This window comes from Falco biarmicus, chromosome 9 (genome assembly GCF_023638135.1).
Source record: "Falco biarmicus isolate bFalBia1 chromosome 9, bFalBia1.pri, whole genome shotgun sequence".
NCBI classification, from domain to species: domain Eukaryota; kingdom Metazoa; phylum Chordata; class Aves; order Falconiformes; family Falconidae; genus Falco; species Falco biarmicus.
In genome coordinates this window covers 13756100-13781842 of record NC_079296.1, presented here as the reverse complement: position 1 = coordinate 13781842, position 25743 = coordinate 13756100, and the positions used below count along the sequence as shown (strand labels likewise).

Below are 25743 nucleotides of genomic sequence, written 5' to 3'. Positions count from 1 at the left end.
CCTTGGGGGTGGGCGGCCGGCGGGAACCCCCCCTGCGGCGGCCTCGGCACCGCGCGGCGGCGGCGGCTCCTCACAGCAGCGCTGCGGGCCCGGCTCCGCCGACCGCGCCTGGGCTCGGGGGGGCGGCCCCGGGGGCAGCTCCGCCTCGTGCCCCAGTGCACGGAGCGCTGCTGCGTGCCGGGGCGGGAAGGCCCGGGGCGGGCTGTGGACATCCGTGGGGCAGGGGGCAGCCCCGCGGGCGGGAAGCACCCGCCGCAGGTGAGCGAAGAGCCGCCCGCCCCGCGCGCTCACCACAGGCCTTACCCCGGCGCCGGCCGCCCTGCGTGACGCGCGCGCGCCGAGCTCCCCCATTGGCTGGCGGCGCGGCGGGCGCGCGGCGCGCCGTGAGGGCGGGGCCGGGGCGCAGGTGCGGCGCGCGGCGGGGGATGGCGGGGCCCAACGGGGAGCCCCACGTGCCGCCGGGGGGCGCCGGCCGCAGCGACGACGGGGACGGGGACGGGGACGCCTTCGGGGAGGAAGGTGCGTGGGGAGCCGCGGCGCTGTGACCCCCCCCGGCGCTGTGCCGCCCCCGGCAGGGCGGGCCGCTGGCGCGGGTGGCCGGGCCCGGGCGTTCCCGGGGCGCTGGGGCCGGGGCTGCCGCCGTCGGGCGGGCGCGGGCCGTGTGTTCGCCTTCTCCTGTGAGGAGCTGCTCGTGTGCGCTGCTGGCAGCGGGACAGGGCGGGTGCTGAGGTGCGGGAGCGGCGGGGCGGGCCTGGGGGCAGCGGTCACCGCGGGGGGGGAGGAACCGGGCGGGGCCGCTTCGGGCCCGTCTGCGGTGCCGAGGTGCCACGTCCCTGCCGGTGCTCTGCCCGCTGCCTGCTTCCCCATGGGGGATGCGGGACGGCGGCCGGGCTGCGGCGTGTAGTGCTGGTCACCGCTCAGACTGTGCACTGTGCCCGCTGGACGGTGCCATTACACCGTTTCCCAAAACACCATCCCACTGGACAGTGCCGTTACACCGTTTCCCAAAGCACCATCCCGATGGACAGTGCCGTTACACCATTTCCCAAAGCACCATCCCACTGAACGGTGCTGTTACACCGTTTCCCAAAGCGCCATCCCGCTGCCAGGTGTGGGCGCACAAGGGGATCTCACAGTCCCGGCTGCTGCGGGTCAGACACATCAGGAGCATCATTTCTGCCCTGAAACCAACCAAGAACATGAAACCTGCCAAGAGCGTTCACTGCTCTGCATCGCCTCCGTGATTTGCCTTTCAAGCTTTTCCAAGAGCCGAGACACACATCGGATGTGACGGAGAAAGTCACTCAACCTGATCTACATCAAGGCTCTACATTAAGTTGTTCTGTTTGTGTTTAGCGGGGCTTTGTGCTGCAGCTCTTTCCTGGTCCAGGAGCTGAAGCTGTGACACCGCCTTGAGCTTACATAGGAAACCAGACTTTTGGCAACATTCTCGTAAGAATGCAGAGGAGTAAACAATGCTGTTGCCATACTCCTGGTCAGCGTTTTGGTTAGGGGTGAGGTTATGTTTCCAGAACAATACACCAAACTTGCAACTAACAGAAGGCAAAACGATAAAATGTTTTTACAGCTTATTTTAAAATGGTTACATTTTTTTCACTTCCCAAAGCTGCACAACTTACATAGCTTTTGCTTGAGCTGCAGACACCGAGAACAATTAGTTCCTGGTGTGATTACAGACTGCTTGCCAAGGTGATGGACATCACTTGGCAGAAGTAGTTACCGTATCTGCTTGGGCTCTGCTCACCATTTCATTGGAACACGCTTCATCAAATACTGGGTTGAAGTAGAGAGCTCTAACTCATGGACATTCTCACATACCTCGAAACAGGCTTTGAAAAATACTAACAATTGGCACCTTTTTGGAAATAATGTGGTTGTGGGATTGTTTTTTAATGTAAGGACATCAGCAGTGCTCTTGCTTCTAATGCCACCTCTGCATCTACCTGCAAGGCCTAACATTATATATGCAAGCTTAAATGCAACATGTGCAATTCTCCAAAGAACTGAAGGCTGCAACGCTGCTGTGAATGGCTCCAAAGTAGTATAAGAAAAGGAGGACCTTTGTTTTCTTATAATGAAAGTTCTCCTTAGTTGTTAATAATGCAAATGACTACAGTATTTAAATATTCATAGTTCTAAAGCTGCTGGTAATGGCAGCGCCCGGGGTGGGCTGTGCTGGGCACCAGGGCACCTGCCTACACGAGTGTCAAGGGGGCAGCCGGCGGGCAGAGTTGGGCTTGCGAGGCTGGGGCACTGCAGCATGGCTCGACCCTCATCCCAGAGCACATCCCCGTCCTCGCTTTCGCTGTGTCCTCCCTTCGCTTAGAGCAGCGCTGCAGCTGGGCGCTGCCTGTGCCACCCTTGGCTCCAGCGCTTCCCCGGCTTCGTGGAGGAGCCGGCCCCAGCCAGTGGGGGGTGGGCTCGCCCCACCCGCGGAGGCATCCCTCCCTGTCCTGCAGCCCACCATCCTCACGTGTTGGCCCACGGGTCACAGCTCGATGAGTGCCTCCCTGTGCTCGCTCAGCCCGCACAGCTTCAGAAGGGAACGCAGGGCTGGCTCTGCCTGGGCTCTCCAGTTAACACCCCAGCGTTCCCAAGTAACTTGTCAGCAGAGGTTTATCTTGGCTGTTTTTTCAGTTCTTTTTTGTTGTTATTCTTTAGGATTGTGTGAATATTGGGGCCAATCCAAAAGCAAGTGTTTCATTGCAGTAGCACAACCATCTTCATGTCATTCACAGTACTAATACGCATTGCTGTGAACTGCTGTTGTACTGAGGCCAACACTTCTGCACTTGAAACAAATGCTGTAAGAAACTGGACCTAGGGAGCCAACTGTCAGCATTGTACTGAACGAGTCTGGTTTTAATCTGAAGTACCCAAAGCCTTAGTGGTGCGTGAAAATCCTGTGGTTGAACTTGATGCCCCACACTTACCTCCCTTTGGAAACAATGGTGCCACTACCAGCACCTTGGGGCTCATCCCTGCGCCTGCCACAGCAACGGCTGTGCTGCTTTGGCAGTCTGACCCCAGCCAGGCCCTCGTGAAGCGCAAGCCAGCCTGGGAGCCTTACACAAGTAACTCACAGAACACAAACACTGCGGCACGCAGCCAAAGTGCCTGCACGATCAGGTAAGGTGATCCCTAAGGCAGCTAAAAAGGCTGCTTTGTCCTTGGGATTTATTTGGTATTGTTGCAAATTGCTGCATGCTAGTGCTCAGCCTGCGGTCAGCTGTTTACATATGAGACCAGAGGCTGTCGGATACACCAGCAGCGGGGTTTGGGCTGCTTGTTGCCAGTCCTGCAGCTTCCTTGGTCTCATTTGATCGGGCAACACCACGCAGGCAGGACTGAGTTGCATTTTACTTCACCCACCCAGCGGCAGGCAGGCAAGGCACAGCCAGAACACCGTGGGCGTATTTTGCAGGAGCTCTCGCTGCCGTCACTGACTGCAGTGACAATGTACTTACGTTGTTCAGTCTCTCATAGTCTCTCATTTCCCTTCCTTTTAGAGTATGCAGCCATAAACTCCATGCTGGACCAGATCAACTCCTGCTTGGATCACCTGGAGGAAAAGAATGATTATCTACATGCCTGCTTGAAAGAACTGCTGGAGTCCAACCGCCAGACCCGTCTGGAGTTCCAGCAGCAGAGCGAGCAGCAGAATACAGAAGCTGATGTGCAGGGATCACAGCCTCCTGCCTAGTGTCTGGCCACAAACTTTCCATTGGTATTGCTAAGGGGACATTTACTGGTCACCAATGTAGCATAAAACTTGAGTAGAAGAGGTACCTTGTGCCTATTACTTGTTCCTTCCTGTGGTGGTTGTGTCCTGCCGTTCACCTCCACGTTCTGTTTTTCTTTAGCTGTGTGATCGGTGCAGGGCACACAGGTGGGGGTAGGAGAGCCGATTCTTTCTGCTCCCCTAACACAAGCCTGGCACTGACACTTGGTTAACACTGTTTGTAGGAGACCTGATGCAATGCAGGTAGTTTGCAGGCAGGTCCTCTTCACAAAGAGGAAAAATTCTCTCAGCGTTTTTGTTAAATCCAAGCAAGGAGTGTCATGCTCTAAGCCCTTCCCTCACAGAGCGCAGTAGGCAGGGGCTGTCCTGTCTCCAGGCTTGCCCCCAGATGTGACTCTGGTGACAGACTTGGAGAGGGAAACCCTAGGCCAAGCTCCTGCCTTGAAACTACAGCTTCTCCGTCATTTGCGTTACCTGCTATGTACATAGTATTGGCAGATGGCCCCAGATGCCTGGATGCTTCTGTCCCCTTCCGAGCATATAAGACGAGCTGCGAGGGTGATGTTTCTGACAGTTCTAAGTAGGAGCTGCCCGACTCCTCGAGCTGCTGTTAAGGGCTTGGGCGTTCGAGCGAGGCAGAGCTGCCTGGTGAGCATTAACTGTCCGGAGCAGAGGGATGGGGCTGCGAGCAGGGTCCTTTGTACATTTTGACAAGACCATGCAGGAGTGTTCTAAGTCTGAAACTGTGATCTTGTCAGGATGGCCTGGCACCACCACAGTGAAGCAAGTCTTACTGTTCTATCGAGTTAAAGAAATTATTTATAAGAAATCTGTTTTATTAAAATCAGTTTGAATGAAACAGAATTTGTTCCTGAGGGTCTCCACTATGAGAACAGAATGTATTAAGCCTTGTAGTATTAACAAAGGACCCAAGATGCATTCTTGCCTAGCTTGTCTTACACAGTGTGCATCTTTGAAAGGAAACTCTTCTGAGTAGCAGAATTGGGCGCACAGTCTCCCAAGAGATTAACTTTTCCTCTGCCTGGGAAGGAAATGAGAGGAACCACAAAGAATTCTTAGTGAAAAGTAAGTCTGCATCCACCTACTTCACGAGCTTTGTCACCTGTGTAAATCACATTACCTTTCAGGTTCAACAATCCAAGCCTCAGTCTTCCCACATAATTGCTGTATCCCAAATGTACGAGTAATAACTGACACCATCCTGTATTAGACACGCTAAAGCCAGGCTTATTTTATTCTTAAAATAAAAACAGCAGTAAAGTTGAAGGTTTTTGCTCTATTAAAAGACTCAGAAAATAAACATTTCCAGCAAATATCGTATGTAAAGGGCTCTCCCTTTAAGGCCACTCTATCTGGGTTTGCGCCTAGTAGAGCGTCTGCACCCAGCAGAGGTAAGACTGGCTGTCTCACCTTTGGCGAGGGAGGAGGGCTCTGCTGCTGCCTCCTGGCCTGCGTTGGCTGCCTCGTTCTGTCCTGAACCCCCTCCGCTCCCCGGATCCTGGCAATCTTCTGTGTCTTCACTTTGCTCGGCTGCGTCAGCTTCCTCCTTGCACACAGCATGTCCCAGCAACTCCTTTGCGGTGCGGTTCTCTTCGGGGAGCGGGCAGTCGGCACTAGCGGCAGTGGACTTGCTCTCTTCCTGTAGATTTTCTTCTTCTACCACTGCGATTCCACACACATCATCAGTCATGCTGCCGAGGCTTTTGCCCTCTGCTGCAGAGGGGGCCAGCTCACCCCTGCCCTCCGGAGACCTCAGAGCTTGCTTTTGCAGGGCTGACAGCTCTGTACCCTCCTTGTCTATCCCACGATCATCATTCATCTTGCTGGTATCTGCTGCTGTAGCAGGAGGCTGTTTCGGATCATCCAGCAATTGGGAGCTGGAGCCCTGGGAATGCAAAGGAGCCTCGGGGTAGGCAGCTGTGGCATGATGCCTCGCTGCCTTGTATCTCTGCAAATGCAAACAAAACAACGTGAGAGAAAGCCCAGCTCAGCTACTGTTACTGCAGCAAGCAGCAGCTGGTCCAGAAAAACCTGTACAAAAACAGTGGTGAGTGGCAGCTAGAATCTGCAGGGGCATGACTTGTCTCGGCAGCTCTCCTGGCCTGGGGGCTGAGGCTTTCAGGCAGAGAAGGGTCGGCTCCTGTGAGGAAAAGTGGCGATATTAAACACTGAAGTCCCTCTTGCATTACTTAATGCTGAGCGACTGCATGGCAGATCTGTGGCTCCCACTACAAAAATCATGTTTTGCCAACTGTTAGTCTCAGTCAGACTCAGGACTCTGTAGGTGTAACGGCACAAGTGCAGCTCTTGCTTCAGCTACTGCCAGGACATAACTCTGCACAGGTACCCTGGATACCTGAGATGAGGCACTGCCCTCAGCTACAGAGGTGTGATTTAATGTTTATCAGATAAAGCAAGACTTAAGTTGAAAGCTTAAGATTTTTTCACTCTGTTGATACAACCTGTGAAACAGTGAAACTGTTGACAGAAACACTAAGATACCAAGAATATCTTCCTGTTACAAGGTACGAAGTTCTCTACAGAATAAAGGTAAGCATATCATCAATAAAATGACTCATTTGCACTCACTATCACGATGAGCCAGCAGAGGTCCGTAAAGAGATTGAAATGGCTACTAGCCATTTTCAAGACTGAATTCCATAAAAACAGCAACTCTGTACAGCTACCTAACATGCAGCAGGAATCTGATCTTCAAGCCGCAGACAGAGCGTGAGCTAAAGGCGTAAAACAAAGCTCCTTTTCCACAGCAGCTCCCTCCACAACCAACTGACCTTCACCTTTCTGCCAAGGTCCCTTGCACTGGCACTAGTGTTAGACCTGACAATTTAAGGAAACTACTTTGAGCGCACTGGCTTTCACCGCTGCCTTAAGCAGTGCTACCATAGTCTGCAGTGTGGAATTACAGCACATCAGACAGGCAGCTTTACATTGTAATTCAGTTTATCATTGCAGGCTTGTTTCTTCTCTGTCCTCAAAGAGTAGGATGTGCAGAATACCATAACGCATTGGGACTACATCGGTCGAGTCACAATGTTGCACCCGAACTAAAGCAGGTACAAGCACGCCAATTTGTTTTCAGTGATGCTGTACCTGCCTCACCAGCAGCCCTCTGCTGAGCTACTCTGATGAGAGTACCCCAGAAACTGGCAGTGATTTAACTCAGACGGTGACAACCTCAAGGCACCGAGGCAGCCAAGAATAACAGCTACCTGCCTGCAGATTTGACATTGGACTCTTGTCATAAATAATCCCTCCGACATCCGTTTGAAGAGCGTTTGATTTCAGCTCTAAGTGGGCCAAAACAGAGGCATATGCACTGCTGCTGCAGTTTCACCCTAAGCTAATCTAAAATAAGCTGGGAAAACTGCAAGGCCGATTCCTTCATTCCTGAAATGACTAAGTGCAGGAGTGGGAGAGGATGAGCAACCATGAAGGAACAGCTGCGGTCTTCTGCTACTTGCAGTTCCAAATCCACTGCTCTAAGCGCTGGCTTCTGCAGCACCCCACCCCTTGCTGGAGGCAGTTGACTGGGAATAGGTAACCTGTCTGAAGACTAGAAGGAAAACACAAAGTTTTGGGGGGTTGGGGTGGTGGTGGTGTTTTTTTCTTAAATGCTAACAAAAGCTGTTAGGGAAGCACAGCAGCATTTGTCAGAGCAGGTTTTGGGTGCAGGCAGAGGACAAAGTCAGTGTGGGAGCCTCCCTCCTTGCCAGGGTCAGGGAATACCGCTCTCCTGCACAGGCAGGGCCCCAGCAGTGGTCACAGGAGAAGGCAGAGACAGTGCAAGCCCTGTGTGCCCACCACAAGGTACTGATCCAGGCCCCTCACCCCCTGGCAAGTCAACAAGGACAGAATGATGGAGGCAGATTCCAGGCCAGCCCAGTAGGAAAAGCTTCTAGATACAAAAGCAGCAAGGGGCAGTACGGCTTCTTGAGGTGGAGCCAGAAAAGCAAAGGGACAGTTGGCAGAGCTTTGTGCTAAGGAGTTTCTAGGAAAAGGGAGCAGACAGACAGACTGACTGACTTGCTGTTGCAGGCTGACCCTGGGGACCAAATGGACTCTCACTGACTTTTAGCTTCCATCACACAGTCTGTAATGTTAAATTTCCAGATTTCTAAGGCATCTGATTTCACCAGGCCCCTTCGTGGATGAATCACACCCAGAATTTTGGCTAAAAGAGCTGCTCCTGCAGTATCGCATGAAAAGATGCGCATGAACCAGCTTTCTTTACAAGGAACAGCCTCTGTCTCTTATTCTTTCCCCATCTCGACCCACCTGTGATCTAACAGAGAAAAGGCCTAGACTGAACAATGTACTCCACAGGTTCAGCAAACAGAGCAGACACTCTGAGGAAGATTTCCAGCCAGAAATGGGCAACAAGATGACAGCAGCAGTAGCTAGGAAGCAGGACTGGTTTTAGATCTACAGGGGTTGATGTGAGACAAACACAGAGCACACCAGGAGAAAGCTATGGCACAATGGACACCAAGGATGATGGAAATGAAGACAAGACAGCTAACGTGGTGGATTTGCTGAAGAGACACGCACAGGGGTAACAAATGCCAGGCCATGCAATCGCCAAAGGGTCTAACCTGAAAGTTCTCAAAATGCATCAGGGACTTGCAGTGTGCGAGCCGGGCAGCAGAGTCGCTATGGTAGAATTTGTGACACAGCCTGCAGAGGTAACCTGCGACGGGGACCAGAAAATCCAGGCCTGCGAAACGGGAGGGGAAGGGAAATCACAGATCACATTGAATGGAACTCAAATCATGAAAGCATGTTAAAAGGGCGGGGGCAGTGTGAGGAGAAAAGTGGAAAGCTTTGCTTCTGTTAATCAAGGATTTGCAAGATGACTTGCTGAATATCTCATCTTACCATGGAATGGCTGTGTAGTTGATATTCAGAGAGAAATCTGGCTGCCAGAGCAAAGAAACTACACAGAGCATTGGGGGGGGGGAAGGAAAAAAGAATACAATGGAAAACTACAGAGAACATGTGATCTAATGTAATGGGATCAAACCAAGCAGAAGACAGCAGGCGCGCAAGAGGAACACGCAGAGAACATTCACAGCATGAATCATTATTCCATCTGCCACACGATAGTGGAAGGTTACAGCGATATGGAAGATTGGTGTAAACAGAGCTCTCCTTGGGCACAAAACAGCCTCTGCAGAGCTGCCCTCCTCACAACGCGAGCGGCCGTTGAGAGGTTTGAAGTCAGAATCACTTACAGGGTGGGGACCAGAGACAGCCATCTGGAGGCAACACTGCCCACCAGTCCAGCACCATGTCTGAGTAACCGCTAGGTAGAGCGTGGGGGTTCTCAAGCAGAGCAAACATGCACAGTTTGGGCTCTAGCAGTGAGTTCGATACTGTCGTTGCTGCGCAGTATCTCTATACAAGCTGCATTTCTGTTGGAAAGCATTCCAATCAATATGCTTTCAGGCTCCATCTTTCCAGAGCATCCCTCATTTGCTGCCTACTTACTTCAGTATTCCTGCCCTGCTTGTTCCATTTCCTACCTTAGTAAGGTATCTGGCTCTCATCCTTTCTTCTTCAAAGCAAAAGGCAGCTGACAAACATCAATCACATCCTTATGTTTTATCACACAGTAATAAAGCAACATTTGGCTCTTTCTCCAGGCAGCAGTGACCTGTACCATTCCAATGCAGATGCTGGAGCACCACGGCCCAAGAAGCCATTATAGCAGTAGGTAGAGACCATCCTCTCTTTCAGATACAGCATGTGGCCAGAAAAGGCCCTGTGTTTAAGCCTTTGTGCTTAACTCTGCTTGCTTACCATAGGCCGTGTCTGGACAATACTTCTCACTTCCTTCGTAATCCTCCAAAGACACTTCCTTCAGCCCAGTCTGGAAACCAAAAAAAACATTAGTGCCTACTGTATCTATGCCAAATCCCTTCCTGGGCTCTCACATTTTTCTGGTAAGCTTGGGAGCAAACCGGAGGATTCACATACCAGAGACAGAGTTGCACAGCATCTGGTTAAGGCCAGATACAAAACCCAATGTCAGCAGGCCACTTGATTACAAGGGTTAAAAACACCCCTTGCACTCCAAGCCTGATGTAGCTGAGCCATGTACCTCCTTCTTGGTAACTGCTCTCTACTGGGAAGACATTTATCAAGATAAAACTCCACACACAGGTCTTCTATGAGACCAAGCTACTGCTGGGCTAGTCAAAGAGACTGTATCAATGTTGTTACCAGAAATTCTTTCCCTTGAAAAAACGTTGCTTATGCTCCTCAGCAACAAGGTAATGTCTGAAGACACCAACAGGAGCTGTACAGCACAGCAGAAACACCTTTCTGCATCCCACACGTAATGCCCGATTCTCTTTTGCATCATCCCGTGCTCTGGAAGAGCCCCAGAGCCCTCCCGCTGCAGGGTACAATGCTGACTGGACTCCCGAAACCCTGAGCTCAAGCAGCCAAGACCAACCAGGCACAGGAACCCACAGCAGATTCTCAGAAAAGTCATTCCATCTCCTTTTGCATGGCATACCTGCTTGGTAGCAGAATCCTCATTCTCTGTCAGCACTACATCAAGGTCTTCCTCCTCACCAGCTCCTCCCTCCTCTTCCTCCTCTTCATCATCATCATCTTCAAAACAGCCAACAGCATCCACTGTGATCAACTCCTCCGAATCCTCTGGGCTGCCCAACTCCTTCTCTCCTAGCCTCACCTGTCAGGTACAAAAAAGAAAGATCAGATCAACTTGGCGCTCTTCATTTAACCAAGAAGACCCCAGACTCTGAACAGACTGCTTTTGATGAGTAGAAGGGACTGCACAAGAGGCACAAAGCTATCTCGCTTCTAGACCCATCTAACTCCTTGTACCTTTTTCACTCAATTTCCTTAGGCTCTAACAACTCAAGTCCAGCAAAAGATGAAAATTAAAAGAGGGCTGGAAGAACTGCATGTCTTCCTTTCACCCATGCAATAGTCAGGGAGGCAGAAAGTTAACTTGCTCCACAGTGCAGCTGCTTCCAGTCCTGTGCAGCTCTCCACTCAGGCCATATTACCTCTTTGGCTTTCTGTTTGTGCTCAGGGGACTTCATATGCTCCACGAACTTGCGAGGTGTCTTGAAATGGCGGCTGCAGACAGTGCAGAAAGGACGAAGCGCACGTTTGGCCAGCTAAGGAAAAAGGGACAATTCAGTAAGTCACAAGAGGCACCATTCTGGAGGAAGGCAGACAAATCTTGAGTGAAACAAAGTCACAGTCCTGTATCTAAAACAGGGAGACTGCAGAGTCATCTTTTCAGCAGAATGGACTCCCTAGCTCTTACCCACCAAAAATACGGAAAATATGCAGAGCAAAACAAACGTGGCTTATAAAAGGTGTTCTGGCACTTCTCCCCTAGGAGCCAATAAATATGATGGCCTGCCTGAATTTTAGCTTGAAAGTTTACAGGCTGCCCACCAACTCCTCCATTCAATTGATTAGGTGAGTATGACAGGCCATATTTATTGAGAAAAGTCAAGAATTATAAACTAGAGGTGTTTCAGGCCGTACCGACACAGCACAACAACTGGAAGCTCCAACGCCAGTGTTCAGAGGCAGGAGGTAGCATGGCAGTGCCCTTAGGCAGTGAGGATGTTACTGGCAGAACTTTATGTGCATCTCTCCACTCCAATCACTTTTCCTTTGCTGCTTGGGGAACAGGAGATGCTAGACACTTCCACTCAATCCCCACAAAAGATCAGTGCAAAGGTGAAATCCATGCTACGGTTGTTACCTTGTGTTCTTGGGTCCTGCGATGTTTGATTAGATCCCCTGTGAAGTGTATCTGACAAGTATTACACCATCGCTGCTGGGTCTCTCTGAAGTGACAACGGATATATCTGTTAAGTCACAACTTTTTACAGTCTCCATGGAATACTGCAGTTTGCAATCTGTTCTTGGCATTGTTTTCCCCAGCATTCCTATCGTTACAGGCTCAGGTTTATCTTCTCCCCTTCCCGGTCACTTATATAGGTTGCTTTAGCTCACGCTAACAGAAAGGCACCAGTTAAAACAAGCCTCCGACCTGATCTACTACTGCATTAAAAAAAATATATGGTACATCAAAGTCAATAGTGGTATCCTTTAGCAGGAAGAAAGTTGCCCGAAAAAGATTAAGACTCCTGAAACCAGAAAGAGATTTAGTACCTTACCTAGAACAAAGGGGCACCCTGGTGCAGTGAGGAATTTAGAACCCATGTAGGTCCACATTCAGACTGAGTTTTCTGGCGCAGACCAGCACTTACCCATCTTTTTCTGCAGGCACCTTCTGCTCCTTCACCATGGGCAGTAGTGAAACAAAACAAACATTGCTCATGTGCTGGATCTCCCCAAGTCGCTGCTGGTGCTGAATTCCAGCCATGTGGGATTGGAAATTCTGAGAGAGGTTAGGAGAAAAATTGTTTAAATGTATTCAAAATACAGAAAGTAATAGGTATAAGCTATGCTTTCCGTTCTCTCGGCTGCTGTTTAACAATGAAATGGTATAACAGCTTAGGAGCATGGCTGCCTGTGCATCCACCCACATTCAATTCCTAGCAGGTTGCTTGCCAGCCCTTCAGGAGAAGTTTATTTTATCTGCCTGCCTGCCATCATTTATCTTCCTTGTTCCTGAAGCATGAGCCCTTGTGTCCTGGTTTCAGCAAGTCTCCTGCTGCACGTCCCCACGGCAGCTGGCCATCTAACTCACTTCTGACCACCCACATCCCAGTCAGACCTGTGGATTTCTACCTGCTGGCTGCAGCAGTTGGTCTTGCAGATGTAACAGTAGAATTTAAGGACCGATTCAGGGTTGGGATCAGCTGTGCCCACCTCGCAGGTCCAGTGCCCTGGTTTCAGAGCTGTTGTACTGATAGCTCTGCTCTCGCTGCTCTGCTGGATAGTCACTTTCAGTGAACCTCCAGAACTCAACACCTGCTGAAAGAAGGAGTCAAGATTAAGTCCTCTCTCTCAGTAGAAGACACTAAAAAATTACACCTGCTTTTTATGTGACCTAAGCTCTCTACCCCTCCAGAAAATGCATTTAAGCTTGAAACCACAGAAGGCTGATCAGAAAGACTCATACACGGCTCCTTCTCCCAACACTGCTAAATCGGCGATCCCTGTGTCACAGCACCAGGCCAGTGAGTACAGATGGTCATTTCTACAGCCTCTGTAGGCACTGTATGATCCAGTCTCTGGAGACTGGAACAACAAACTGCGTTGGTAAGGGACACAATCAGCTCATGTCTCTCCACTGCAGACCTAAAGGCAACTCAGCACCATGTCTGATGGGGTAAGGAACTTGTACACATAGGCAGGATGATATATTTGCTCACATCAACAAATGCCTCCAATTATGGAAGGCGATCAAGTCTGATTTGCACCATGGGTTGAATCTTTGCTTACAGATTTACACAGCCTAAGGTCCTGGTTTAACATCTAGCATGTGGGCAAGTTATTTCATGCAGAAGACTCTCAGGTTGCTGGCTTCACCTGTGTCTCAGTTTTCCAAGCTGCCTTTCAAAAGCACAGACTACTACCTGCTCACACCTGCTGTGATGCAAGTCCCACTGCAGCTACATCTTTACCACCATCACCTGAATTTTTTTACACCTGCTCTTCAGCAACATAAAAAGATATATTTGCCCATGGCCCTCAACACATGCATTTTTCAGCAGCTCTTTCAATTCAACTTTCCGTTTTTCCAGATGAATACTAAAATCTTAATGAACCCTAGAATCCACGAACAGCCAGCAGTAGGTAAGGCACAGGCTAGCAGAGGTACAAAAGCAGCAAGTCAGAGCAGACTGTGCACTAATTGCAGACATAGTATGCCTTATTGCCAGGGACAACAGCTTACAGCAGGAGACAGAGCTCCAGACGTGGGTGCCATCTGGTTCCCAGTGGCAACGGGCTTCTCTGGGATGGAGGAGGAGGTTCTATGCTCTGCACCACCCCTGCACAGTGCAGTGTCTACTCACCTCAGGAGCCTTTGGTTCCTCAGAGAATTTCCTCTCTTTAGAGAGATCTTCAGCTGTGTACTCCTTTGCAACGCTTGTACCTAGGAAGAAAAGAGTCCTTTTAGCGGTGTTAAATCAGCAGAGCAATGGAAGAAAAAACAAAGCAGCACTTGAATGAAGTCAGGGAGCTTTCCTCACAGTGATATTGGCCATAAGCCCAGTTCACAAACCTTTCTCCAAAGAAATCTTTATTACAGAGGGAAATTTCCCGTCATTTGCATTTGGGAGGCAACAGGTTTTAAGGGACTATATTTGGATTTGGTTACCAGACTTTCTCCTTTCCCCATTCTGTATGGCTGGGGGAAGGATGTTTCTGACAAGACCCACGGGACCCACAGACGCTGATCTACAGGTGCAGTTCCAGCAAGGAGTGCCCTAAAAGAGCAAATCACAGGGCCCAGCAACTCACCATCAGCTTGAACATGGGCGCTTGACTCTCCTGCTTCCTTGCTGCCTGTGGCATCCTCTAATGCAGCCTCCTCAGTCTCACTTTAGGAATATCAAGCAAATGAGGTTATTTGCCATGTTACAGACAAAGAGATTCAGAAGACACACCAAGGCACAGGCTAGAGTCTAAGCTGCCACACTCTCCATTAAACCCCCAATTCAATATGCTACTGGAAGTGGTACTTCAGGCAACGATTCAGCAGAAATACATAAAACAAAATGAAGAGTGGGCATGGGCATTCTACAACAGATACAGAAACAGCAGCCAAATAGTCTGGACAAGAAGGTTGCAACTGATTTTGTGGATCACTGCCCTCTTCTGCAAGATGCCTGCAGGTAAGTAAGTTCATACAGGAAATTTTCTTGGTAAGAGCTCTGAGAGCTCACTCCTGTCTTGATCAGTCACCTGCGGGGAGACTGCAATACCCAGAAAGTACCCCAGGCTGCTCCGTGCATGAGGGAACAGAGACCTGTCAGAACTGCAAGGGTTCTCAGTGGTGTCTTACAGGGATTTCATTGTAACTGCCTGCTCTATTCCTATCAGTCCTGTTTCGTTCCAGAGTCTGCTTGTGCAGAACTGTACAAGACGCAGATCAAAAGGACTTTGCTTTACTTGGTACTGGAGGAAAAAAAGATCTCAAGGGGACTGCTGAGAATGAACAGTTGACTTTCAGAGGGCACAAAGTGTACTTTACAATATCTTTCTCCATCCCCCATTTTCCCATCAGGGCTAACATTTTTCACCATGGCTTGAACATCTTCTCTCTCAGGACGTCACAATATCCCACCCGCTGGTGTCCTTCTGCTAACAGGGAGCAGCACATTCTGCACAACCAGGAACGCAGACTGTACAGGTACTGCATCCAGTGACCCAAACACACACGTACTGCAGAACTTATCAGATTGATAAGTGATAATGTAACTGGGTTACACGGCTATAAATATGCAGCAGGGTTTGGGCAGTGCAAACACGAAGAAAACAAGAGCGTCTGGCATTAACATTATTTGTCAAGTGCTGCCAGCAGACTCAATGCTATACCACACACAGATGGTGACAGCACTCCAGGGCAAGGGTTTGCAGTCTAAACTGCAAATCTAAGGAGCAATCTAGGGGAGCGAAAGCCATCACAATCATGATCTAAGGAAGAAACAGATACTTGTCAGGCCATGCTAGAAGTGGGTGTTCAAAGAGGATTTGAAGATGATAAGTGCTTTCTGCACTGGAATGAGGATGTTGTTCCAGGTACACAGATGGTACATAGCAGAAAAGGCAGAAGTGGGAAAAACCTGAAATAAAGAAGGAGGCTGGTATTCCTGGCCAAAGGGAAATGCAACAGTGAAACACAAAATAAAAGTTTGTGACAGGCATGGGGGCAACGCCCTTCTCATCTGTGAAGGACAATATGAGAACAGTAATTTTTTTTCAGAGATCCATCATCTGTTCATTGGAAGTAAACAGAAACACTTCAAAAAAAGAAAAAAAAAAGCTCAGGAATGATCTATTCTGAGTAAATACCAGCCATAATATATGCATCAAATCTGGCAGTCCCTAACTACTGCCTAGGAAAGGATTTTCCTAATAGCAGGCTTGTTGCAGTGAGCTCTGTCATTCTCCAGGCTTGATATTTTTTTCCAGTGTATGTAACAGGACTTTGATTAATACCCTACTAAATATTAATGTAATTAAAATTAAATTAGCTTTGGCAAACAGATTACAAAGCATACGCTGAAATGCATTCAGCTTTGCATTAATTGAATTTATTCACTTTCTTGCTAATCAAGAGTCCATAATTCACGACGGTCCCTGCTCACATAATATTTATCACTCTTTAATGTTTTACATGATCAAGGTAGCATCTGAACATCAAAGTAATACTGGAACATTGTCCCTAAAGCTAGCCATTAATCTCTAATCTACAGATGGGAAGCAGAGAGGTGAAGAAACTTGTCCAAAACCACACGGTGAATTGTTAGCAGGGAAGATAAGAGGGCCCAGGAGTCCTGACTCATAGTCATTAACATATGTCGGAGAATTCTCAAATCGATGCCTCCAGAAATCTGTATTCACTCCCTCCTCCTCTCCCTCCGCACCAGCGAGGAGCCAGCTCCGGGGGCACCGCGGGCGCAGCCGACCCGGGATGGGCGGCCCTCCGCCCCGCTAGGTGGCGGTGCAGCCCCGGCAGAGGGCCCAGGCGGCCGGCCCCGCCCGAGCAGGGCTGCCCCGGGCCGCCCCGACCCACCGGCCGGCGGTGCTGGCTGCACAGGCTTCGCAGCAGGGGCACCGCGCTCGCTCCATGCTAGGGCGTACCGGTTCCCTTCCCCTTCTCATGCCGCAGAATCAATGACCCTCTCCTACACCTGCTGTAACCTTACAGAATCCAAGGCTTTTCCTCTCCGCTGATACGTGGCTGCTCATTTCCCTTTTTGACATTTAGGGAAGAAAATTAGATGAATACATCAGAATAGAAAAGAACCTCCCTGTGGCTTACAAGAATCCTGGCAGGAGAACACATGAGCAAACTCCATTTTCTCGTGCTTTTCCATGAGCCGCATCTCTTTATTTTTCATTCCCATAGTTGGATCACCCATAGCAGAGACCCTCTAACACCCTGGATCTCAGCAAGCATCGTGAGACTTTCTGAATTGTCCATGAGCATCTGAAATACCTCCTACATGCTAGGCATCAGGCCAGTACAGTACATCCCTAATTATTAAAAAATACAATTAGACAATAATTCTAAGCACAGTAACTATTTCAATACCCTGTTCAATAAATACCTCTTCAGTCTTTTTGCAGCAGGCTCAGTGTTCAACACAGATTCTGTTGGAGTTCTTGGTTCTGCAGGAACACAGAAGGAGATCTCCTTAGCGAAGCAGACCATGCCACCTTGAGCATGTTCCCTAACCGAATGGCCAATGCCAACAAAGCTCTGTTAGAGCAAATAATGCTATACGTTTGCTTATTCTGAATGTGAGAATTGTAGTGATAAGGTTAGATAACAACCTAAGAGATTTTAGCTTTATTGCAGATGTTACTGTGTAAGGTGTCATCCAGAACGGAATCTACATTTATGTCTACTAAGTGGGTCTCCATGCTATACCTAGGTGACAAGAGCCCAGATCATAGGAACATTAGTATAAGCCAAGGTGGCATATCTGTCTGACAGCAGTCACTTAACCACGTAATTTTCACCACTGCATATACACTGGCCACAACCTTGTCACATGCCTGCATTTTTAGACTAGGCACTCTTCAGTCAGAAATAACATTCCCACATCTGTATTGCATCCCACACTGTAAAGGATGCAGCGCCAGCAGCTTCTGCTCTGACGAGTGGAATACCAGTACTCTTTCAACTCATCTTTTCATTAGCATGTTGATTGCAACTGGTTCTGCTTTGTTTGTTTGACTCCATGAGTTGTTGAGTTCAGCACAAGTAAGGCAATGTGGAAGCTTTCATTTCAAACCAGTTTCCTTCCCCCCACCCCCCGCCCCAGCTTACACGGGGCTCACTGTCAAAGTGACTTCTGAGAGACTTCCATGCAAGACATATGGAGCTAGCTTGTAAGAACCAAAAATACTCAGGTAAAAAGGATGTATGAAGCACATAGCTGAGGACTATCACAGGCAGTTTAAGCATTTACAATGAGAAATATAGATGATTAAGACTAAAGTAATCTCCAATCTTTGCTGCAGGAATAGCCAAGAGAAGTTTATAATGTCTAGAAGCATTTGTTCCATGGCAGGCTTCCCCCTTACCTGTGGATGGCAAGGAATTGTTCTGCTCTGACCCTGCTTGCATTCCCTCTGGGATTTCCATTTTCTCATCACCTTGTGCCTGAGATGAAGAACCAGGATCTAGTTCCCGCTTCCTGTCAGGGACCCTCTGGAAGTCCTGCAAGGGGCAGAGAGTCACTGCCAGCGCTTGGTCTGTCCTCAAACCCAACACACCACCCAAAACACCAGCGTTTTACTGTGGGGCAGGAACAGGAATTCCAGCACAGAGTAAAGGAAAGGAATAGGCAGTTTATGTTGGGCTGCCTTGCTTCAGGCAAGTTCATTCCACAGGCAGCCCGTGATGTTTCTCCAGTGCTTTCAAGTAGCAGCTGTAGGAGACCCAGCTGCTTGCGGAGAGTAGGGTTGCTTTAGAGGGACTCTGGCAAGAGGTGAATGGGCAGGGAAAAAGAATAGACAAAAATAATCCCTGTTCCTTTTGACTCTGGAGAAAAAACAGTCCAACAGTGGAAGTCTGCCTTATCCACTATGTCTTTTTGACAGAATGGGACCAAATATGCAAAAGCTAATCTAGGAGGAAGTACGTACTGGTCAATTAACCCAAGAACCACTTCCAGGACATAAAAGAGGTCTTAATGGTGGAAAGTGAGAAAGTTTTTTACAAAACACCCTGTAGATTTTACAAAATCCACATGAACAAATATCATGACCCTAAAAAAAAGGGGAAATGGCCCAAAGGCAGAGTGACACATCCATAGTAGGACCAAGTCCTTTGGGAACAACAAACTGTTTTGGAAGGCTAATGGGGCAGAACTCTGGCCTCTGTGAAGAGCAAAGCACTCAGTTAGGATTTCTTCTATTTTAATTACTTTGAAGCTGGTACTTCTAAATGTTCCTTTTATATCTTAGGTTTAAACAGTTCTGCTATGAGGAATTCTCTCTCTCTGGCAAGAAATGACAAGAAACCTTTGCATTATAAATGTAAATATGGACCACTAGAACCTTAGGGATGGACTTATTTCTGCATTTCTGTGTCAGCAGCATGGTGCAAAACCGTTTTCGTTGTAAGGCACTCTCCCTTCTGTTTTGCTCTCCATCTATGATAAGTCAACTGCTGCAAGTGCAAAAGGAGCACAAAGCTCCCAACAGTTGGAAACAAGCAGCCCACCTTGCGAAAAGTCCGGTTCTGCCGCTGGAAGGGAAGGCCTGGGAAGCCCAGCCGAGTTGGCTTCAAGGAGACCCCAACAGGTGGTGGCCCTAGGAGGGAATGTCTTGTAGCCTGAGGGAAAAACTGCTGCAGTGCTGGCGCTGTCATGTTAAATCCACGTAGGTTTCCTGTAAATGCAAACACACAGCGTATCACCACCCTGCACTGTGCAAAGGAGAAAGAAAAATCTTCCACCTGTAAAGGGCTCCTCCGTGCACAACCCTGTCCTTTACTGGGCATTGTACGGGTGCTCTATGCTTTACCCTCTCTTCAGCACCCACAGAACAATTTGATGTGATAGCAACTATTACTATGTATCAGGCTATTTAATTATAATTGTCACTGCAGGCTAAGATCATTAGAGCAATTAGTTGATCTGAGCACAGTAGTGCTTGTGTCTGCAACAAACAAGGTCTCGATTTACAAAAATTCGCTGTGAAAAAGGAAAATTCATCCTACATCTGTGCAGCTGGCAGCCCGCACCATGGTATGGGTGCTGTTTAACACAAGCCAGCAACAGCATTTCATTTAAAACAACACTGGACTTCTCAAACAAAAGATTCCGCAGTCCTCTGCCACTTGGTTGTCATGCAAGCTCAACATGTCAACCTAAACCCTGACACATGAGACTCTGCCATTTCCAATTATAATGCTCTGCTTTCTGAACAGCTCTTTCCAGCATCCACAAACTATTAACTGAGTCTCAACGATTTCTTACAATGGTAGTCCTTGCTATCCCCACTTCACGGGGGAGGGAATGGAAGTGCCCAGATGCCTCAGCTATACCCTCAGAAACTGTCTGCCACTCTGGGAACATGGACTTACACTGCACCTTTTTTATCTGCCACTTGAATTAGCACATACTCTGGGCTTTTTAGCAGCTGTCAAAACAGGGCAGTGAAGAATGGAGACAGGCACCCAAAATCTGAAAAACTGAGCTACGCTGTTTAAAGCCAGCAACACCATAGGAAATACTCCTCCATGTTTGTCTTCAACAGTAATCTAATCCCTTATTACTTACCATAAATAATCTCTTACTGTAGAGAGATATTGCTATATTGAAAAACTGTAAGGCAAGAAACCATCTTCTGCTCTCAGTTTAGTGCCTTTAAAGAACCACAAATCCATTTCAACTTGAAGTATTTATCTCTTCCTATTCCCATTGCTGAAGCCACATACAGTCAATTAATTATTTATGCTGATGTTTCCCAGGTACAGAAATACTACAGCATCAGATATTCTTACATGTAACCCAAAACTGAATGACAAAAAAATTCAGATCCCTAAGAAGGGCCGCACTGGACACTGCAACCATATTACATGTTACCTGTGGCTAGGTGGTGTAGATTATTGGAAGAAAAGTCACAACTCAATTCAGCATGTAGAGATGAAAAGAAGAGGAACAATGCTAAGACAAAGCGCATGTAGGAGCATTCATTAACATACCTTATCCTGCTCTCGCATCTAATTTGCCCCAGGTCCTTGGCATACTATTCAAATGTGACTTCTCAATAAGAGGTTTTGCTTTAGGGAAAAGGTCAGCCCATGCTAACACCAAACGTATCTGAGTGTGGCTGACTGAAATGGAATCAGACCTTTTTTCTTGACACAAATATATATACCAATCTTCGGAGCATGGCTTGTCCTTTTTCACTGCCACTTTCCCTACAACCTGAGAGAGATCTGTAGAGAGCCACTGGAGTCACTAGAGAGCCCTCTCATTAAACGGGCAAGAGAGAACAAAAGGAGAGTTAGCAACATGCAGAATAAATCTATTGTCTTCACATCTGGGCATGATTCACAGGCAAGATAAAAATCGCAGGCATTAATCTAAACTAGACACTTTAAAACTATCCCAGGTACTGATTTTCTCTGTTGAAAAGAGCTGTCAGGTTAAGACATGCGCAACAATAAAGACACAGATGTACTCCTAATATCTTTACCTTTGCAATGGTATTATTAAGGCAGCTTCATAAATTTGTTTTGAAAACATCACATCTGGCAAAAAAAAAATCCACTTGTGGGAAAACAGTGACGGAAGAACACTGGTATTATCTGCCACACAAATGACAGCCATTTCAGGGAATCGAAATTTCACAAGACAATTGAAACCCAAACCATTTTCCACCACAATATACTTCATTTGTTTGTATTGCACTAAGTTTGGACAAAGACAAGCACCTACTGCAAACACTGTTAGCGTGTATTTAACAGGCAATGAAAGAAATTGTTTTAACCTTCCAACCAATGGGGGGGGGGAGAAAAAAAAAGTATTTTATCTAAATATATTGATGAAAAAATACTCTCTCTGCCAAGTCTAAGAGGGAAGGCACATATTTAGTATCCAACCTGATACCTTCACCTTCTAGTGCTGCTCCCGGTTGTGAGCAGTTGGGCATATGGGATTTTCAACAACAACTGAAGCACCTCTGTAATGTGGGCTATGGTCAAATTTGAAGCGGGGGGGGGGGAGACATGACAAACAGAACTGCCAAATACAAGGACTGCAATGGTTCAGCAAGGAGTAGCCATACTATGTTTCAGTCCATGAAGGATGATTAAATAACTCCAATAAGTACGCGTCTCCCATAACGACAGTACCTTGCATCTGCTGCATGAGTAAGGCCCGCTGAAGCATGGGATTGGCATTGAGCAGCGATGGTTGATTTGTTGCCCGTAAGCTCAGCATCTGTTGCTGTTGCGGTGGTGGCAAACCCCTGGAAAAGAAGGCATTAATCATAAGAACTCAATAAAAATTGTACCCTTCAATGCCAGGCACAAGTATATATAGCATATATATACAATTCCAGGCACAAGTGTGTGTGTGCATATATATATACACACAGAGAATAACAAGTATAAAACAGAGGAGCAAAGAACATCTGAAATGCTGATATATGTGCATGAAAAGATACCATGCACTGGCACTGTATCCTCTTTCTTCCACTCTCCTGGAATTTCCAAAGCTGACAGATTATCTATCAAGGAATTTGAGGTCAGAGAGAACTCCTTAGCACCAAGCCCACATAAAGCCTCTCAAGCAGCATAAAAAAAGCCCAGAAGCTGACTGCAGTTCTACAGACTCATGCAGCCCTTGTCAGTAGAAACGAGCGATCTAGATCAGCAGCTACATTTGACACAACAACAAAAAAGTAAGTTCTAAAAAACGGGGAGTTTTCTCAGGAGCTTAAAGCAGATTTTCCCAAAATCGACGCCTCCCACACGGAGCCAGACAGGTCACAACTCTAAATGGTGCCCCCTAACTGCCAAGAACTGGATGGAAAAATAAAGCACGGCCTTCATATTTCACACACGAGGAGGAAGGAGCGAGCGGAGAACTCTCCACTTGTAAGGAGGGTGGAGCAGACATGAGAGAAAAGTCTGAAGAAACTGGCAGGAGCTTCTTCAGGCGATGGCAAGGTCAGGCCCACCTCTAAGCACAACTGCTGACACAGCCAAACCCGCCAGGGCTGTGAAGAGGTAAACGCGGAGCAAAATATTCATGCTGACAAAAAAAACCCAATGCTCTTAACAGAATTTACAGCAGCTCATCTTCATGTTTGCTGCTCTAGATTGTTCCAGTCTCGGCACTGAGATATTTATACCAGAAAAAGCATACTTTTAAAGGTGTCACACGCATCCCTGCTATCCAGCAGTCAGCCCCATACCGGCATCTTAAGGGCAGCTTTGTTTCTAGCGTAAGACATGTAATAATGGCAGAAAGATTCAGAGGCTGGTATTTCTAGGAGAACAGAGAGATTCACCACATTTACCCCAGAGACACATGCCTTATAAAGTAATTATTGTAATTTATTAAATAACGAATTAGCTTCCTCCTTAAATTCACATCCCATCGCTTTGAATTTGCAGAGCATAAGGCCTGAAAGGTAACCGTAACTGCAGACAAGCGCATCACCCCAGAGAACCGCTGTCAGCCCCAAAACCGCAGCCCACGGGGGCCGGCGGCCGCTGCCCGAGCAGCCGCTGTGCCCGGCGCATTTCGACAGGAGCCCTCCCCGCTCGCCGGTTTGTTCCCGGCAGACGCCACCTGCCAGCCCCCAGCCCCCGGCCCGGCCCGCGCGGGGCGCGCCGCTAGCCCACCCGGGCAGGAGACCCGGCCGGGAAGACAATAAATAAACGGCCTCAGCTCAGTAACGAGAGAACGAGGGTGCGTGTCCCCGCGGGGCGGCTCGGCCAGGTGCGTTCGCCCGTTTCTGCAGGGGGAGGCGGCCGCAGGGCCCCCGGCCGGGCGCCCCCCTGCAGCGCGCTGTGCCGCCCCGCGCCGGCCCCCGTCCGCGGGCATTGCCCCCCGCACGCCGCCTCCCCGCCGCCCCCCGGGCCTCCGGCCCCCCGGCTCGGCCCCGGGCGCGCCCCCGCCTGCCTCGGTCGCCCTCCCCGCCGGGGAAGGGGCAGGCCGGCGGCCAGCCCCGCCGCGGCTCCCACGGGGCGAGGCGGGAGGCGGAGGGGAGCGGTCCCCTGGGACAGGCCCGAGATCCCCGGCCTCGCGTAGCGGCGCTTACCGGCCTCCCTGCTGCGCCGCGGGGTGGTGGTGGTGCTGCTGCTGCTGCTGCTGAAGGAGGTGCTGGAGCTGCAGCAGCTGCTGCTGGAACTGCTGCTGGTTGAACATGTCTGGGGAGCCCCGAGCGGGGGGAGCCTGAGACAAAACACGGGAGGGCGAGGGAGGCACCGGCTGCGGGGCTGGCGCGTCTCAGCCCTGCAGCCATTGAGCAGGGGAGCCGCCGCCGCTGCCGCCCATTCATTCACTGAGCCGATCCCCCCCTGCCGCCGCCTCCTCCTTCCCCCCGGGGTCATCGCAAGCGGCAGCCTGGGGAGGAGGTTCCCAAACCCCACCTCCCCAAACCCGCTCCCCCCGCCGCCACCCGCCCGCGCCCCCGCTCCCCGCCCCGCCGGACCCACGGCGGTCACCGCTCCCCGCCAGCCGCCTCCATCTTCCCGCCGGGGACAATGCCCGCCTGCCGGGCCCCGCGCCCCGGAGCCGCCGCTCGGGTACCCCCGGCCCGCATCCCACGCGGGGCCGCGGAGCGAGGTCCCCGCTCCCCCGGGAGGGAACGGGCGCCATCTGTCCGGGGCTGGCAGGGGGCATGGAGTAAGCGGCTGCGGAGGGGGAGCAGATGGCATCCAGCAGCGTGGGGCTCTGCTCTTTGTGGGTTTGTTGTTTTTTTCAAAGAGTCCCGGGAATCTCGGGTACCATCTCGCCGCGGAGATGGAGACAGCCCCGCACAGCCCCTGGCTGCTCGCTGCGGTCGCCACTTGGCGAGCTTGCCCCGGGAACCCGGGAGAAAACACATGGACTTTGCAGGGTTGCTCTGGGCTGTAAGCTGCGTTGATTTCTAGCAGGTCCTTTTTTTTGGGGGGGGGGGGGGGGGGGGGGGGGGGGGGCGGGGGGCTGCTGCAAAACCTTCCCTGCAGCTCCTGTTTTCTAAGTATTAACTTTAAGGGTGTTCAGCACACACAGCCTCTGTATGAAAATATATAGTGACCGACACTTCATCTTACACAAAACCTAGCAAGGGTAAAGATGTGTTTATGCTCTTTGCCATTCCAGAGACCCCGTCCTGAAATAATTTACTTTATAGTCTTATTATTCACACCAGTAAAGACTACTTGATTCATTGAAGGCCTCGGAATTGATTTTTAGCTGAACGTATTGTAAGCCAAATGCTGTTGCTGGTGATACACAGTTAGCATGCATAATTTTCAATGCAGGCAGCATCATATGTTGATTTTTCCTTTGGGCCTTTTTATACTTTCCCGATTTTACAATAATCAATTCAGAGGTGACCATCCACCCATATTAATCAATGGCTGGCCACGTTAATGCCCAGGGTCCTTTATCCAGTCCCAGCTGTCTGCACACAGAGAAAATGTTCTCCTGTTAAGCATGAAAGCTGAAGTAACATCCCAGCAAATACATACATGGAGCAGAAAAACATACATGGAGTCTTTTTCAAATCATTTTGCGTAACTGATCCTCTGCTCCTGTAATTGTACTATTACAGCAGCTACTGGCCTGGCTAGTTTGCAGGGGTGGGGAAGAGGGTTAGTATTATGATCCTACAAATGTCTGACTAGTCAGTATGTTAGCCAGACATGCAATTCTGGTTGTATAAATAAATGTAAATCTGAAATTGATGTGTTCTGGTCTTAATTCTACAACTAAAGTTCTTTATGTATGCTTTGTATGTAACATTTGGAAATCTACAGGAAATCTACAAAGCACCATGTCAGTGAGATGGGGGAGCAGCTAAGTCTACAGGTATTTTTACTGTTGGATGTTATATTCTAACATAGCCTAAAGGCTCCCCTCAAAGATTAGGCTTCCTTCTGAGATCCTATATACAAATCATTAAATCAACAGCCTTAATGAGTTTATGAATAAACCTACAATTCAATGCACAGATACACTACTGCATCAAGCACAAATCTGGACATGGGTTTAGTCCTGTGCATGCACAGCACAAGACAGAATTAGGGCTGCAGGAAGTGAAGACACACACTGCTTTAT

General features: G+C 49.2%; 2 protein-coding genes across 6 annotated transcripts; one reads left to right on the top strand and one right to left on the bottom strand.

Annotated features, from left to right (window-relative positions):
- The first annotated feature begins 370 nt into the window (after positions 1-370).
- On the top strand, positions 371-5050 carry BBLN (bublin coiled coil protein). Its single transcript, XM_056351506.1, has 2 exons — positions 371-519; positions 3531-5050. Exons 1-2 carry the CDS (start codon positions 426-428, stop codon positions 3722-3724), a joined length of 288 nt encoding a protein of 95 aa, XP_056207481.1. The 5' UTR covers positions 371-425; the 3' UTR covers positions 3725-5050.
- On the bottom strand, positions 4989-24307 carry CIZ1 (CDKN1A interacting zinc finger protein 1). 5 transcript variants are annotated; one of them, XM_056351500.1, is made up of 16 exons: positions 24135-24307; positions 23738-23871; positions 21819-21934; positions 19179-19345; positions 18035-18170; positions 17053-17113; positions 14237-14316; positions 13789-13868; positions 12557-12742; positions 12073-12203; positions 11562-11646; positions 10846-10959; positions 10326-10505; positions 9605-9674; positions 8398-8519; positions 4989-5669 (listed from the first exon to the last, which is right to left on the bottom strand). In XM_056351500.1, the coding sequence occupies exons 2-16, from the start codon at positions 23842-23844 to the stop codon at positions 5133-5135; spliced, it is 2172 nt and encodes a 723-aa protein (XP_056207475.1). In that variant the 5' UTR covers positions 23845-23871; positions 24135-24307; the 3' UTR covers positions 4989-5132. The 5 variants fall into 5 exon arrangements, with proteins under 5 accessions (XP_056207475.1, XP_056207473.1, XP_056207474.1 ...); XM_056351498.1 differs by having other exon boundaries at positions 4989-5732; positions 24135-24305; XM_056351499.1 differs by having other exon boundaries at positions 4989-5732; positions 12557-12739; positions 24135-24305.
- Positions 24308-25743: the final 1436 nt, after the last annotated feature.